Source organism: Carlito syrichta, unplaced genomic scaffold (genome assembly GCF_000164805.1).
Source record: "Carlito syrichta isolate Samal-C Ts95f unplaced genomic scaffold, Tarsius_syrichta-2.0.1 Scaffold269187, whole genome shotgun sequence".
Classification (NCBI taxonomy): domain Eukaryota; kingdom Metazoa; phylum Chordata; class Mammalia; order Primates; family Tarsiidae; genus Carlito; species Carlito syrichta.
In genome coordinates this window covers 1-17,640 of record NW_007213283.1, presented here as the reverse complement: position 1 = coordinate 17,640, position 17,640 = coordinate 1, and the positions used below count along the sequence as shown (strand labels likewise).

The 17,640-nt window shown below is 37.3% G+C and overlaps 1 protein-coding gene across 1 annotated transcript in view; it reads left to right on the top strand.

Moving 5' to 3' along the window:
• Positions 1-14,584, top strand: part of UTRN (utrophin) — a gene marked incomplete at its 3' end in the record, with an annotated part of 204,537 nt that extends 189,953 nt beyond the window's left edge. The window contains exons 27-33 of the mRNA XM_008052244.1: positions 1,398-1,577; positions 7,343-7,477; positions 9,051-9,200; positions 10,546-10,707; positions 11,183-11,311; positions 12,357-12,530; positions 14,429-14,584. Coding sequence (XP_008050435.1) covers positions 1,398-1,577; positions 7,343-7,477; positions 9,051-9,200; positions 10,546-10,707; positions 11,183-11,311; positions 12,357-12,530; positions 14,429-14,584 — 1,086 coding nt within the window. The remainder of the gene's footprint in view (positions 1-1,397; positions 1,578-7,342; positions 7,478-9,050; positions 9,201-10,545; positions 10,708-11,182; positions 11,312-12,356; positions 12,531-14,428) is intronic.
• Between the last annotated feature and the right edge of the window lie 3,056 nt (positions 14,585-17,640).

Here is a 17,640-nt window from a genome sequence, read left to right as displayed (position 1 = left end):
GGCACATATGATACCAAAGTTTTGTTAGAACAGGTAAGAGTAGCAGTAGGAATGCATCAAGGGATTGCATATCAGTTGAATTTACTGGATACATTTCCTGTAAACTTATATTCCTGTGTCAATAGTTTCAAGCACTCTCTCTTTTTTTATATAATAAAGAACTGGGCATCGTTCCCAAATTTCTAACACTGCTTCAACTGTCCTTGAGTGTTCAAGCCAAAGGAATTCATGTCTTAAAAGTGATTTTTTTTTCCTTGTAAGCTTAAGCAAAACAATGAATGTTTTACCCCAAAGTGAACTTGCCTAAAAGTATATAACTAAAGCAAAAATCTTTGTGTAGATATTTTTAAAAAAGGGATTATATGACATTCATGCATTATTACATATAAGTCAAAGTAAATAAGACAGGAGATTTTTATTGAAGTTGCATTTTCACCAAAATGTCTTTTTTAGTGTAGCTCCTTTTGAAAGATTTTAAGATATCATTGTAGAAGGTATTTTAAAGGTAGCCTACCATGTTAAGAGTTATCTCATTTATTTTCTTCCTTTACACTATTGACATTGTAGTTCTGTGTTGTTGTTGTTTTTTAAGTTACTATGGGTGAGAGTTGAGAAAAGTGAGATTACTATTCTTGATTGGGCAACATTCTATTTATTTTTATTTGTTCAAACAGCCTCTAGGAATTTAAAAACCACTATATTTAACTACTCTCCCCAACAAAGGAAGTGCAAAGCCGTAAAGCAGTAGAGAAAGCAAGAGGGAAACTGAAAGCCTGTTTTAGATTGGTTTTCCTGAATGTGAGATTGTGCACTTTGAGCACTAAACGAGAGTCAGCGGAGCAGCTATTTATGGATCAGATCGTCTCAGGATAACTTTGTCATCTTTGAAGTGTTGTTAGTTTTCAGAGGGATAATATGTAAACATAGGGATACCTATGTTCTAGGAGAAAAAAAATGTTTGAATTATTTGAGAAAATTTTTAAAGGATATCTCTATCATGGTGACTTAATTTTTGTGAAAATTTATTTACTTTAGTCTAATATACTCAGACTGCTAGCAATTAATTTAAATTAATTCACTTAGATTCTTATCTTGGATCTAATACTTGAAAATACTTCATGACAGTAGACACAATTTAGGATAACTCAGATGCTGACATTGCTGTTATAAAATGAGATTGTTTGTGGGGGTTTTGTTCATTGGGATGTGTGAGTGAAATTTTATAGTTAGCATTCTTATTTCAAAAACACTCACTGTAGGGATCACCCAAGTAAGGTTCCGGTTTGGCAGGTAGAATCATCTAAACACTTTAATTTTGGTTTAGTTATTGAAAAAAAAGAAAATAATTGGTTCTGAGAAAAGGAGATTTTTTTCAAGTTCATCCTTTTTTGGAACAGAGGGCAAAAGAGGATGTGTTGCAGAAGGAGGTGAGAGTGAAGATTCTCAAGGACAGTATCAAGTTATTAGCTGCCAAAGTGCCCTCTGGTGGCCAGGAATTGACATCTGAGCTGAATGTTGTGCTGGAGAATTATCAACTTCTTTGTAATAGAATTCGAGGAAAGTGCCACACACTAGAGGTATGTTACTTTTTTCAGTGATGGATTTCTGAGATCCAAACTCTGTATTGTACTGATCATTTCAGAACTTCACTTTTCTTTCAAATACTGGTTTATAAAGAAAAAGTAGTTCTTGGGGAACAGGTTGATAAAATGATGGAGGGATTTAAAAAAGAAGGAGTGTAAGATCTGTCCCCAATTACTGAAAGGTTCTTGGGCAAGACATTTAAAATCTTCAGACTTTACTTTTTTTTAATGTGCAATCGGGGTTTCTAAGTTCCAAGTGATCTGAAGGACCGTTCCAGTCCAAAAATTCCAGAGCATATTGCAAACATCTTTTTTGTTTTGTTTTGAGATCTTTTGATTTTGAGTGTTATCTAAAGTTACTCACCTGGAGGAAAAATAGAACTGAAATATGCTGCTGTTTTACTGGACCTTAGCAAAAATGCCTTTTTTTCTCTCACTCTCTGGTCATTAAAGATAAAGAAGATTCTATGAGATTTAGGGTTTTTAAAAAATAAAATTAAGTTTCTTCTTGTTTGTTTTTATGTGATTATGTTTTTTGTTATAGTTTATTGGAAGATTTAAGAAGCATTTCAATGTATAACAATTTAATTTAAATTCAATTCAACCTAAAACAAATTATAGTATTGTGGTAAATCTTGAATGGTAAAAAATGGCAACTGCAATATTGAACTTAAATTCACTCATTATTTGCTTGTTTTGAATCAATTTTGTGCTAAGATAAATACACATAATTGAATAGGAAAGCTACTTGACTGGGGATCAGTCTGCTTCTTGGGAGTGATTCTCTGTGAGTTATCTTTTTTTTTCCCCCATAACAAAGGAAGTTGTGCTTGTGTCTGAGCAGACTTCTGGTCTGCTTTTTGCTTGTAAAAACCTCTTTTCTCTTTTACTCTAAGCCAGGGGCCAGCAAATTATGACTGAGAGTTTAAATCTGACTTGTGGCTTGTTTTGGTATGTCTGGTTAACTAAGAATGGTTTTTGCATTTCAAAAAAGTTGTAAAACACACACAGACACCCACACTCTCACAAGAAGAATCTGTGACAGAAACAGAATGTGGCCCCTAAAGCCTAAAATATTTACTGTCTAGAAAAATGTGCTGAGCCCTATTTTGGTAAGCATGCCTCATATGGAAGACAGACAAGAATGTGCCTTCACTTAGTCAGTAGATCCAAAAGAGGACAAATCCTGGAGGCATCCAGTTGAGCTTTCTCTTAACTTTATTGCTAAAATAGGTTCCTCGGCAGGCTCGGTGACTCAGCCTGTAATCCCGTGCCTTTGGGAGGCTGAGGTGAGTGGATTGCCTGAGCCCGTGGGTTCGAGACCCACCTGGGCAACTTGGCGAGACCTCATCTCTACAATAAATCAAAAATCAGCCGGGCATGGTAGCTCCTGCCTGTAGTTCCAGCTACTTGGAAGGCTGAGGTGGGAGGATCACCGGAGCCCAGCAGGTCGAGGCTGCGGTGGCCGGGAGTGGCCACTGCACTTCAGTCTGGGTGACAGAGTGAGACTCCAACTCAAAAAAAAAAAAAGATAGGTTCTTCTTATATGGAATAAGGGAGTTTAAATAGAATAAGGGAGTGTATACACTGATAAATTAACTCACTCCTCATAAGCCCCTGGTTCTTGCCACATAATGAGTGATCGTAACACAGGAAGACAATATAACTCCATTTTTGGTAAAATGTGACTCTCCTTTTTATATAGACATGTCCCCACGAATTTAGAAAAATTATTGAGAATACAGCACAGCAAAATTTTGCATCAATTAGCTTTGACTTGGAATTGGGTAGGACCCAGGAGATTTTAATTTCCTGTGAAATAATTACAAAATTTTCCAATTATTAGTAAATTTGCCTTCTATTAAAAAAATATTGCTTATTTTCTGTTTTTCTCCAACTAATTATATAGTTTTATTTTTGATATTTAACTTGGGATCTTTCCATTTTCTTCATGTGAGTTTGTAGAGATATGGATTCTCTCTTAGTACTGCTTTCATGGTATCCCAAAGATTTTGGTAAGATATTTCTTTGATGTTATTTGTTTCCCAGAATCTTTTGATTTCCGTGTTGACCCAGGTCTTGTTTAGCATCATGCTGTTTAGTGTCCATGTCTTTGTGGGTTTTGGGGGAACTTTGTTGGTGTTTATATTTATTTTTATTCCACTGTGGTCTGAGAAGGTTCATGGCAGAATTTCAATCTTATGGAATTTGTTTATGTTTGATTTATGGCTGAGGATGTGGTAGATCTTAGAGTAAGTTCCATGTGGTGATGAGTAGAATGTATATTCCATGGTTGTTAGGTGGAGTGTTCTGTAGGTATTAATTAAGTCCATTTGATCAAGTGTCACATTGAGGTTCTAGATCTCCTTGTTGACTTTTTGTCTTGATGATCTGTATAGGATTGTTAGTGGGTTGTTTAAAGCCCCAGCTATGATAGTGTTAGAGTCAACATCTTTTTTAAGTTTACCTAGAAGTCATTTTATGAAAGTGGTGCTCCTGTGTTGGGTGCATATATGTTTAGGATGGATACTTCTTGTTGACGGATTGAACCTTTTGTCATTGTGTAATGACCTTTCGTATCATTTTAAATTTTTGCTAGCTTAAAGGGTATTTTGTCTGATATTAACATAGTGACTTCTGCTTTCTTTTGTGTTCCATTTGCTTGAAATTTTGTTTCCTATCTTCTTGCTTTGAGTCTGTGAGTGTCCTTTCTGGTGAGATGAGTCTCTTAGAGACAATATATTGTTGCCTTATGATATTTTATACAATTTGCCATTCTATGTCTTTTCAGTGGTGCATTTAGTCCATTCACATTCAGGCTCATTTTTGAGATGTGAGAGTTTATCCCTGTCATGGGGTTCTTACAGAGTTTGTTGTTGTTGCTGCTGTTCGTTGGTTTTCTTTTTTTTGATTTTTGGGTTGATTCATGTGTGTTTCAATCTTTTTCCTGCATTATTGGGAAGGGCATTGTTCTTTTTTGTCTTTATTCTATTTTAATACTTTCTTAAATGTTTCTTATAGAGCTGGTCTGGAGGCAGTGTAAACTCCTAGGGATTGAATGTCTGGGAAAGATTTTAGTTCTCCATCACTGATGAAACCTAGTTTAACTGGGTAGGTAAATCTTGGTTGAAATTGTTTATCTTGAGAACTTTGAAGATTGGACTCCAAGCTCCCCTAACCTGTTTCTATAGATAAGTCTGCTCCTATTCTAATTGGTCTTTCCCAGTAGGTGGTCTGACCTTTCTCTCTTGCTGCCTTTAGGATTTTTTATTTTATACCTACTTTGTGTTGGTTAATTACTGTGTGTCTAGAAGTTGGTCTTCTCATTTGTTGTCTTGCAGGGGCTCCCTGAATCTCTTATGTTTGAGTGATGATATCTCTGATGAGTTAAGGGAAGTTTTCTGGATAATTTCATGTAATATTTGTTCCAGGGTGATCTCTGTCTCTCTATCTGCTTCAGGGATTCTAATTAATCTTAGGTTTGGCCTCTTGAAATCACTCATCTCTTAGAGGTTTTGTTCTGTCTTTTAAAACTACTTTTCTATGTTTTCAACAGTTTGGGTTAGTTCTGTATTTTGGTCCTCATTCTCTGAGATTCTTTCTTCTACTTGGTTAATTCTGCCTTCCATGCTAAGTTTGTTATTATTTCTTTTAAAAAAATTATTATTATTATTTTTAAATTTAATTTATTTTTTTATTATGATGTTGTGGGGTACAGTTAAGGGTTAGGTATACAATTACATTTCATTCAGGCACCCTGTTTGTTATTTATTTCATTCACTGTATTCTTTATTGCTGTTATCTCAGTTATCAGCTCCTTCATTCTTTCCTTTGTCTCTTTTCATTTTATTGATTTTCTCTATTAACATCTTTCTGTCTGGGTTTTTGGTTTGAGACCAGTCTTTCTGCGGCTCTTCATTGCTTGAATTCTGAAGTCTGTATTCTCAGTGACTGACCTCCCAGGGGGTCTGTGTGAGACTCATACTGCTCCTTTTGTTATTCTTCATTTGTGTAGGTTTTCCTCCCTCCTTCCCCCACCATTTTTAACCTCTTCTTTAATTCAGTGATGAGGGGATTAGCTTTTATTTCTGTTTGCTTAATCTCCTGTTCTTCCTCATGTCAATCTTCTGGTTTTGTTCAATTTTGAAGTTGGACTGGGGATGGGGCCTGTGCTTTTTGCAGTTTTGAGATTTAGTTAAGCGGGGGAGCCATGATTCAGAAGCTATCTGCAGATCCCAGTATCTGCTGATAGGTGTGTGGCACCCCTTAGAACTCACTTTCTACTGCCTTACAATCTGCCCAAGTGGTGGGGGTGTCTGTTTGCCCCCTGAACAAAAAATGAGATAAGAAAAAGGAAAGGAATTGAAATAGGAAGGAGGAGGATGAAAGGAAAGTGACTAGAGAGAAGAAGAAGAATAGGGAAAACAGGTTGTTTTGAATAAACAGAGAAACAAATGGAAAACGGACAGGTTGTAATGAATAAACAGAAACAAACAAAGACATAAAAAACAAAAAAGGCAAAAACATACAGACAATTATACAAACAAACAAAGCCCCTCTGTTGGTGTACTGTCTCTCAAAAATACCCATACACAAACAGAAAACCTAAAAAAAAAAAAATTGAAATAACAAAAACAAAGCAAGTACCAAAATGTAAACAAAAACAGAAAGAAAGAGGGAGAGAGAAAAAAAAGCAAAAACTAAAACAAAAAACAAATAAGAAGAAGGAAAAAAAAAACTCACTCTGTGTCCATTTCTGTAACTCTAGGTTCCTTTCACAGCCTCTGCCTTAGGGAGTGGCTCCAGTCTCCAGTCCCTCCTATCCACTGTCAGCACAGGCTGTTAGGGTTGCTCTTAGCGTGTGTCAGATACCCCATGAACTACTGTGCGAGGAGGATGGGTCAGATCCAGACTCACCCTACTTGCTGCTCCTGCTGTCTAGTCTCCCACTCACATCTGACATGTCTGCCTATACCAGCATGGGGGAGGAGCATCTGTCTTTCTGAGTCTGATGAGAGGATAGCCTGTGGGTCCCAAGATGGAGGCTGGGTGGAGCTGGGCAAGGCAATGCAGGTCTCTGCCCAGTCCCAGGACTGAGAAGATGGCACTTGTCAGTGTCTTGTCAGCAACCTTGGAGCTTTATTCCAGATTCCCATGACCTGCCATCTCCATGGTTCCTCCTGCTTGTGCCTAGTCTGCTGCTGCAGGTGATGGCATGGGCCCTGTTCCAGGTGGTGAGGAGTGGCTGTTCTCTGCTGCCTCCTCTCAAGAGAGCCCTGAGAATGGCAGATGATCCTGTGCAGCTGGGTTTCTGATCTCAGAGTGGTGGTGGGTTGCAGTCACCTTTGGAGGAGAGCCCTGGGTACATGAGTCTGAGTCTCCCCTCTGACAGAATTTCAGTCACCCACTAGCACATATCCACTCATGCAGAGAGTCTTTATGGGCACTCACTTTTGTGGAGACTCTCACAGTCCAGCTGGTTCCATTGCCATCTTGTCTGGAAGCTCTATTTTTGACATTTAAATCAGATCCTAGAATTTATTTTAATGTGTGGAATGAGACCCCCTCCCCACTGAGTGATTTATTCAAGGATTTTATTTTATCTCATTCATTTGAAAATTCCAACTCCATTGTTTTCTAAATTCCCGAATATATCCATGTCTAGATGAAATTATTGTTGATTAAAGAGAATGTGTAGCACTAGAGATTCACTGTATGAAGTGGCTTTTTGTCTAATTTAGATTTTTTTCACGCTTTAGGAGGTCTGGTCTTGTTGGATTGAACTGCTTCACTATTTGGATCTTGAAACGACCTGGTTAAACACCTTGGAAGAGCGGATGAAGAGCACCGAGATCCTGTCTGAGAAGACAGATGCTGTCAGTGAAGCTCTAGAGGTTGGAACCCATGTTCTCAGTACATTTCTTTTTGTTTCTTTGTGATCATGCGCATATTAAAATGAGGAACATTATGGTTTATGCGGGCAACACATTTGCTTCCTCAGTAATTTTCAGTGTAACTTGTTTCTTCCATAGCTTGAAGTATTTACACAATCATGTATATTTAGATTATTGGTGATCCACTATATCACCTCAAGAAGTGTTTAGGTATTTGACAATTGGTACATTTTAGACATGGTGAACCACTCCAGTGGGTTCCAGTTTTTTTTTTTTTTTTTTTTAACCAATCCCTAGACACATCTCTGCCATATGCTATTAGGACAGTTGCTCTCTTGTTTCTTCAACAAGTTATTTTTATTAATTTAGCACAGTGATGACTGTGTTTACAGTGGTTTCTAGTCTATTATCTTCAGATGTTAAAGATTAGAAGACAGACTGGAATGGACAGTGATTGAGGCATGGGATCCTGTCATAGCAGCTTGTCATCAAGCCTGGACCTCGAGTTCCTTGAACCAAAAAATGTACTTGGTTCCCTGTTGTTCCTCAGTTCCCAGCACTGCTTCATATGGTGTGTGATGACCTAATAACTAATTCTTAAATGAATTCAAAAGAGGGTAGGTTTGGTTTTTTTTTTTTTTTTAAGAAGAGGGTAGATATGTTTTTAAAAGCATAGCAGCACAATGTGGGAACTGAGTGAACAACTGGATTGAAGGTCAGAAATAAGTGAAATGTGGTCCCTCCATTCCAGGTGATGAGTGCTTTGTTGGAGAAAAGATGCCACTTCTCAAATAAAGCAGAGTGACAGATTCAGAAAATGAAAAGTGAAAAGCTTGTTTAAAAAAACAATTTTCCTTATATGAGAGTTCATACATGTACATTCTAGAAATATGGGAAATAGAGAAGGGTATAAGGCAAACTCTGATAAAAACTTTTAAATGTTTTGTGTGTTTCTTCCTAATTGTAAGTATTATTTACATATACACACTAGAAAGTAGCACATTGGATTAAAGTCTTTGTGAGTCTCAAAGGTATTGGAGCCACACTGAAATCTTAACTCTTCTCTTGACTGCATACATAGGCAAGTTATTTCACCTCTCTGAGCTTCAGTTTTCCCATTCGAAAAATGGGAATAATTTTAAGCCCATATGCCTAGTTAGATTTATGTATATAAAAAGGATGTATGTAAAACAGTGCCTGTTATTCTGTAAATGTAGAAAAATGAGTACCTACTTTTAGTAATACAATTAATTACAGTTGAGATAACTGTATACTACTGCTTTCTGCCCTCAAACTCTGTATCATATAACAAGCATTTCCTCATCTAAATAATAATTATCAAAATTATCTTTATGAATTATATTATCATATATCATTTGTGCTGACTTCTCGATTTTATTTTTTTATTAATACTATGATGAATATTTCTTTGAATTAGTCATTTACCTAATTTTTGATCTCATTCTTTATATAGATTTCTACAAGATGGATTTACTTGTGTAAGAATGAACATAATCCTTTATACAGTTTGCCTTAGTAAATGCATTGATTTTTTTCCTTGTCCCTGGTCTAGTCTCTAGAATCTGTTTTGCGCCACCCAGCAGATAATCGCACCCAGATTCGGGAACTTGGCCAGACTCTGATTGATGGAGGAATCCTTGATGATATAATCAGTGAAAAGCTGGAGGCTTTTAATAGCCGATATGAAGAACTGAGTCATCTGGTAAGAATCAGGACACGCATAAGTGTTGATTAGGTATTAATGAGGTGGTGCTGACCCTAAGTTTCATCTCTTATAGAGCTTAATGTTGATAAAATGTTGGTAAAAGTTGGTAACGTATAGAGTTGGTTAATGTTGGATAAAGCTTTAATGTTGGTTAAAGTTGGTAACCAACATTAACAGGGGCTATGAGGGCTTTGAAATATTAGGTAGGGAAGAATAGACCTAACACTTATAAGGCAGGCAGAACTGGATGATTAAAAAAAAATTTCTCAGCTAGGCTTGGTGGCTCATGCCTGTAATCCTAAAACTTTGTGAGGACAAGGCAGGAGGATCCTTTGAGGCCACAAAGTTTGAGACCAATCTGGGCAATATAGTGAGACCCTGTCTTTACAAAAAAGAAAATTAGCTGAGCATAGGGACATGTGCCTGTAGTTCCAGATACTGGGGATGCTGAGACAGGAGGATCACTTGAACCCTGGAGTTTGAATCTGCAGTGAGCTATGATCATTCTACTGTGCTCTAGCTGAGGCAACACAGCGATACCCTATCTTAAAAAAGAAAGAAAGAAATTATTTGTGTTATTTCTACTTGTGAGCTACGTAATTTCCATTAAGGATCCTAGTGTAGCTATATATAAGACTAATAGCTAGTAAATATTAGGACCATCATAATTTGAAATAAGCTGGTATGGCAGTCAAAATCTCTTAGTTCATATTCAGGCTGTATCACAATATACATGCCTTATCACTAATTAGAGAAAGGATACTATTCTTTGATAAGGAAGGATACTGTTCTTTTATAGGACCCTTTATTTTATAGGAAGGTTGAATGATGCTTCCAAACACATATTAAATAATAACATTAAAACTTAGATCATGAATAGCATCAAGCTTAATACAAATGTGAAAGAAATAATGTCCAACACATATATATGTAGAATTTGTTGCAGACTTTGTAATAAAGAGACTCAGATGTGTATTAATAGACATGCCTTTATGTTTTATATTCTTATTGATAGATGTAGGTGACTTAAAAATATTCTAGATTTATAATAAATAACAAATTTTTATCTTCTGTTGAATGTTTTCTATAGGAAGTGTACATGTTTTTGTATTTTGTCATTGTACATAGAAAGAAGTACAATTTAGTTATTCAACTGCAAGGTACATGAGATCCTGGAAGGACATTTTCACTGTTATCATTAGTAGTCATTATTTATTTATAAGGAAAGCCAAAGTGTTGAACAAGTGCTTTTATAGTCTTTTCTTAGTAGCCAGAACATATATATATTCAGCTATTTGTATTTGTACTAAGCAACTAATGATTCCATTTCTCCACTTTGTAGGCAGAGAGCAAGCAGATTTCTTTGGAAAAGCAGCTACAGGTCCTGCGGGAAACTGACCACATGCTTCAAGTCTTGCAGGAGAGCTTGGGGGAGCTAGACAAGCAGCTCACCACGTACCTGACTGACAGAATAGACGCTTTTCAAGTTCCTCAGGAAGCTCAGGTATTGGTATGGTTTCTAGGGTTTTTAGTCGTAAAGAGAGCATTTGTAATCACTTCCTCCACTGCAAGAGGACCCTCCTGCCATCCGAAACTAAGAGTTAAGGGAAAAGTGAACTTTCCTTAAGGGGCTGCGTTTGGGTTTTGGTGTTCTCTTGCTTTCTAAGTGAGATCCTGGCACATGTCCAATATTTTAAAATTGAAGTTTTCCTAGCTATGAAGTTGGGACAATGCCTTCTTTAGAAATAAGTTGTGAACATTAGAAATGACAAATGCAAGGTCCTTATCATGTGCATATCACACAGTTAGTCACATAGGCAGTTGGGTTATCATCATGCCACAAATCTATTAAAGTGTGCATAGAGGTCAATATCATATAAAATACGATGTTATTTATTACATTACTATATAGAACTTTTGTGTTGTTTCCTTTTATACTTAAAAAAAATTATCCTCTCCCTTTTCCAATTTCTTTGTAGAAAATCCAAGCAGAGATCTCAGCCCATGAACTAACATTAGAGGAGTTGAGAAGAAATCTGCGTTCTCAGCCCCCGACCTCCCCGGAGGGAAGGACATCTAGAGGAGGAAGTCAGGTGGATGTGCTGCAGGTAAAGAGGGCGAGGAGCTTCTTTTTACTTTTCAGTATGTTGGCCATAAAACAAAAAAGAGAGAAAGAGTAGATTACTTGGGTGCCTTTAGTATTCTTTATGATGTAAAAGGTGGGATGGAAATGATGTGTTGAAGGCGCATTGCACCCCAGGGCAGCAGAAGCAAACAGTTGCATGGTTGGAAAAATACTAAATCTGACTTTTATCACTGAGTTGAGAAGTGGGAGAGTGAGCCAAATTTGGAAGTTAGCTCTGTGCAGACTTTTCTTTAACACAGAGCTCCTAGCTGGGCTCGGTGGCTCAGCCTGTAATCCCACGCCTTTGGGAGGCTGAGGTGAGTGGATTGCCTGAGCCCGCAGGTTCGAGACCTGCTTGGGCAGCGAGACCTCATCTCTACAATAAATCAAAAAAATTAGCTGGGTGTGGTAGCGCGCGCCTGTAATTCTGGCTACTCGGAAGGCTGAGGCGGAAGGATCGCCGGAGCCCAGCAGGTCGAGGCTGCGGTGACCGGGAGCGGCCACTGCACTCCAGTCTGGGCGACAGAGTGACTCCAACTCAAAAAAAAACAAAAACAAAAAACAACACAGAACTCCTGCCAATGCTGCTGTGACGGAGGCACCGGGAAGGCTGAGTATGCATGGGAGGAATTATCAATCACTACTTCCTCAATGGTTGATATGACATCAACTTTGACTCTGAACTTGTGATGAAGGGCATTTTGAGTTCTAGGTTCCTGAGCTATATTTCTACACTGATGAGAAAGTTAATGACATTTTAATTCTGGTGAGGCCAGCTTTATCTAAATATCTTATTTCTGAGATTGAGACACTGAGTGTCGAGTACTTCATGACACTGCTTTGGACAGAGTACTTAGGTGATCAGGTAACCCTGTTGAATTCCATTAGGATTTTTTTTTTTGGTCATATGACAGAATGTTTTTATTGATACTTTATAGCCTTTTAGTAGTTTGTGTTATATCAATGTCATCGGATGAGAGATGATCATTCTAATGTGAATTGCTTATTGTTTTCATTTCTGCAAACAGAGGAAACTTCGAGAGGTGTCCACAAAATTCCAGCTTTTCCAGAAGCCTGCAAACTTTGAGCAGCGGATGCTGGACTGCAAGCGTGTGCTGGATGGTGTGAAGGCAGAACTCCATGTTCTGGATGTGAAGGATGTAGATCCTGATGTCATACAGACCCACCTGGACAAGTGTATGGTGAGGCTGTTGGGTGGTTAGGATGTCCAATAGGTTTTCCAGCAACTGTTAGGGCTTAGTTGAATGCTTACATGGCTGGTTTGTTCAATAATCATTAGTCTAGGGTGTGCTAAAAACAAGGACTGATGATGGAAAACACATTTAAAAGTGACAAGTGTGGTCCTTTCCCACAAGGAATTTAAAAGAGATAAGAGAGCTAACAAAACTAGAATAGATATGTATATAATGTGATGGAAAAAAATCCCCCAAAGAAACACATCTTAATCACTGTGAAGTTAGGGAGGCATCAGCAGAATGTGACTAATGTAAGTTTTCAAGGATAAATCTGAGTTAGCTAGAAGACCACATTTAGAATGGGTGTCAGGAATATAACCATGTAAAAAACATTTATTTTCAAGGAAAGTGAAAATTTAACTTCTAATTTATAAAGTTTAAGCCTAAGATAGGAAAGAAACAATTATATTTAGAATGGATGTCAGGAATATAATAGCATAAAAAAATCGTTTTCTAGGACAATAAAAGTTAAAATAGAAATTTAAACCTAAGCTGGGAAAGAATAAATGATATATAAGCCCTTGCTACTTTTTTAGTCTTGAACTGCATAATTCAATTGAATCGAAATTGAAAAATAATGTGCTCGAGAGGATACAGTTTAGAATTGTGTTCTGCCTGAGAATCAAGATGAGACTGGGCGCGGTGGCTCACACCTATAATCCCAACACTTTGGGAGGTTGAGGTGGGGGAATTGCTTGAGCTCAGCAGTTCGAGACCAACCTATGCAACATAGTAAGAGCTCTTCTTTCCTAAAAAAAAAAAAAAAAAAATAGCTGGGCATGGTGGCGCACATCTGTAGTCCCAGCTACTTAGGAGGCTGAGGTGAAAGGATTGCAGGCTGAGACTGCAGTAAGCCAAGATTGTGCCACTGCCCTCCAGCCTGGTTTAGAGAGTGAGAGACCTAGACTCAAAAAGACAAAAGAAAACAAAACAGAAAAAGAAACAAGATGAGATTCGTTAGGACAAAAAAGGCTGAATTCATGGAAATTGCATTCTCCATGTGTCTGATTATTTCATGGGTAGAAGAATGCACAAATTGGATATAATTTAATATATGTGTACATATGTTTTAAGTATTTATTTGCTTATTGTGACATGATGGCAATCAAAGCAAGTGCTGTCCATGACCTCATGGAACTCCGTTCAGTGGTCTATTATATCTCTGTGTCCCATGAGAGGTTTCAGGTTAAGGATATGATGTATGGAGTCAAGAGAAGTGCTCAAAATAAAACTTTTTGGTTTCAAGAGAACTAGTATGAGGACACCTCTGCATTTGACCTATAGCACTCCTATTTCCTATAGTCATGTACACCTTCATATTGAGTTTTATATCTGTTTTTATTATATAAGTAATACATGCTCATTGGGGTAGACTTGGTACTGTAGAGAAATAGAAGGGAAAAAATAAATGTTAGTGATTTCAAATTTCAACAGCCAGTAGTCGCCAGTGTTGGCTTTTTTTCTACTTAGGATTTTTTAAAGATGTAATTTTAATTGTGGTAGAAATTCTGTTTTTAGTCTTAATATTTTTCCATTTTATGCAGGAAAAATGTTTACATTATCAAGTGCTATTATAAGCATAAAAAACATGTCAGACTTCTTTTTTTTTTAAACATGTATAAACTCTATTAGCTTATTTTCTTGTCTGATTTAAAAGGTTATTACAACCTTGATTTTATTTCACTCAGTCTTTGGAGCAAGTCTGAGAAAGAGAATGCCCTTTGATCTCCATGGTTAGATCTTAGCCTCAATCTGTGCAAGCTGTTCTGAAATGATGCCAGTTGGCAGGTTTTCACTACAGTGTGTAATTTGTCTTGTTTTCTTTCTTTCTTTCTTTTTTTAAGAAACTGTATAAAACTTTAAGTGAAGTCAAACTTGAAGTGGAAACTGTAATCAAAACAGGAAGACACATTGTCCAGAAGCAGCAAACTGACAATCCTAAAGAGATGGACGAGCAGCTGACATCCCTGAAGGTCCTTTACAATGACCTGGGTGCACAGGTGGGAAGAGCAGCCTATACTTGCCTCTTGCTTTTCCTACTTTCCCTGTCTGTCTCTGTCTCTGTCTCTGTCTCTGTCTCTGTCTCTAACAAACACACACCTTTTTTTTTTTTTTTTGAGTCAGCCCAGCCTAGAGTGCAGTGGCATGATCATGGCTCACCACAGCCTCCAGTTCATGAACTGAAGAGATCTACCCTCCTTAGCTTCCTGAGTAACCTGGACTACAGGCGTGTGCCATCACGACTGGCTAACGTTTTGATTTTTTTGTAGAGATGAGATCTTGCCGTGTTATTTAGACTGGTACTGAATTCCTGGGCTCAAATAATCCTCCCTCTCCAACCTTCCAAAATGCTGAGATTACAGAGTGAGCCTCTGCTCCCCACCCTCTCACACGTATTTTCAAATTTCACTCCTTGAAGAATGTATGTTTGAATGTATGTATGGCATTCATTTCATTCATGTTTTCAATTTATTGTAACAATTTTCACTATATTTCTTTAAATGTTTATGCTGATGTTTTAATGATTAGTAGTTGCACAGAAATTTATTTTTACTATTTAGCCTAGATTATTATTTATACTTTCAGTGGCTACTAACAGTTCTTAAGTTCTTCTAAGGAAATTCTACAAATAATATTCACTGTATACACTCAAGTTATTGGTCCTTGGATTTCTCAATTGATTAGCCTACTGAGAAATGTTAAAATATCAGCGCTCTAATAAATAATAAGTGACAGGAAATACACATTAATCTACCAGGATTTAAAATCCTTCCAAGAAAAGTCTCTAATTTGGGCATTTTAGTGAATTCATACAGGCCATTTACTGTGAGTGACTGACTGGGTACGATAGGCTTAATGTCTTCTCTCCTTGAGAATGTTTGCACTGATACCAGGAGAACAAAAGAATGTGTGGAAGTGAAACCTTCTTGGCAATATTGAAAAAGTTAGGCAATGTTTGTATCCTTTAGTTATTAAGTATTTACTTCTAGTTGAAGGTTGAAGTTTCTACATAAGCTCAGAGTATGGTAGCTAAAACTTTTATCAATTTAAAATTAGTAAGAATGAATAGTCCATACTTTTTCTAGGCAATTTTGACCTCACTTTTGAAAGATTAGGTGGATGGTGTGATATATTTTGATGCACTGTCTATCTGGAACACCTATTTTAGAGTTTTTAGGGTTTTTTTTTGGGTATTATACTGCTGAAGTTATTTGTTAAATGCTATATTTGTTCACTGGGCATTTTATGGGTGGAAATGGAATTGCTGGTTTTTGCAGTAATTCTCTAATTGTGACTATGGTTTTCTCATTAATTAATTTTCTCATTTAAAGTCTCATTCATTTGAGTCTTTACTTTGTGTCAGGAGTTATGCAGGCAGTACTGATAAAGTGGTTACCCCAAAAATATGTATCTCTTTGTGTAATGGAACTTAGGGTAGTGAAAGAGGAAGAAATTAATCAGTTTCATGAAATAATCTTAGAGTAAGTCTGAAGTATAATGAAGAAACATACATGGTGCTTTAAGAGTACAGGTAAAGGTGGATTTGGTCCAGTCTTAGGAAAGGTTTCATGAGGAAGTGATGCATAAGCTGAGAAATGAAGGATGGGTAGGAGTTACCTGGATGAAACCACAGGAAGAGCTTTCATGGCTGATGAAACAGCTTGTTTAAAGCCCTGTGGCAGGAGGCAGCATGGTACATCTGTGTGGCTAGAGCAGAGAGAGCCAGTGGAGGGAACACGGTGTTGGGAAGATAGGATGAGACCAAACTCTGCTGGTGTCAGCATTTGTGATAAAGATTTTAATCTCTGTCTTAAGTGCCACAAGCAATTATTGCAAGGTTTCTAGTAGGAAAATTACATACTCAGATATATCTTTTAAAGGCTCAGTCACTGCAATTTGGAAGATGAATTCGAGAGAGACGGGAGTGGATGTGAGACCATTATTGTACTCTCAGTGAGAAATGGTGGTGGCTTGAACTTTGGTGGACAATGGGAATGGGGTGAGTGGGCTAATTTCACTGTATGTAGTGAAATGTCTGTCTGTATGTATGTAGGCAGTGAAATCAACAGGACTTAGTGATGGATTAGGTATGGCATTTAGAAGAGACAGAGATGAAGGGTGATTTCTGAATTTTTGGCTTGATGATGTGGATAGTGCCATCATTGGGGTGGGTGCAGGAAGAAAAGGTAGGGGCACGCAGAAACCTCAAGTGTGTGTTATACATGTTGGCATTTTAAGTGCCTTTGAGAATGTGAATCGGAAATAGCAGGTACTCACAAGACTCTTCAGGTCTGGAAAATAGATCTGGGCTGAAGAGATGGATTTTATGAGTCATCTGCATAGAAATGGTAATTAAAGTTTTCAGGGATGATAGATTGCCTAGGAACAGGATATTGTGAAAAGGAAGAGGGTCCTTGACCAAGTCTTAGGAATTACATCATTTAGTAAGAAATTTGAGGAAGGTGAATTTCCAAAGGAAACTAAAATAAGTAACAAGAAATGGTAGGCACTCAAGGAGAGTGCTAGGTCTGGGCAGCCAGGGGAAGATGGTATTTCAAGAATGAGTGAGTCATCTGTTTCAAATAGTATTGAGAGTTAAATATGGAATCTACTTTAAAATACCCATTAGATTTGTTGTCATTGGGGTCATTATTGAACTTAGCAAGGGGAATTTCTGTGGAGTGATGGGGGTAGAAGCCAGAAAGGAATGGGTTGAAGTCTGTATGGAAGGTGAAGAAATGAAGACGGCACCATAAGACAATGGTTTTGAGGATCTGTATGGGAAGGATGGAGAGAGGAGGATGTTTAGGGGTAGGTAGGACCAAAGAAGGAAATTTTTTCTCTTTTTTGAGTGTGAGACTTGAGTGCATTGGATAACTGGTGGGAATGATCCTGTTGAGAGGGAATGGTTGAATATCCAAAGGGAGAAGGGATAAACAGTTACGTATATGATTTACAACTTGATATGGCCTAATTCAATATGCAGTCTATCTTAAAAAGTATTGATCAGATTGAGAAAAGTATAAATTATTCTAAATTGAACTGTGAATTATTT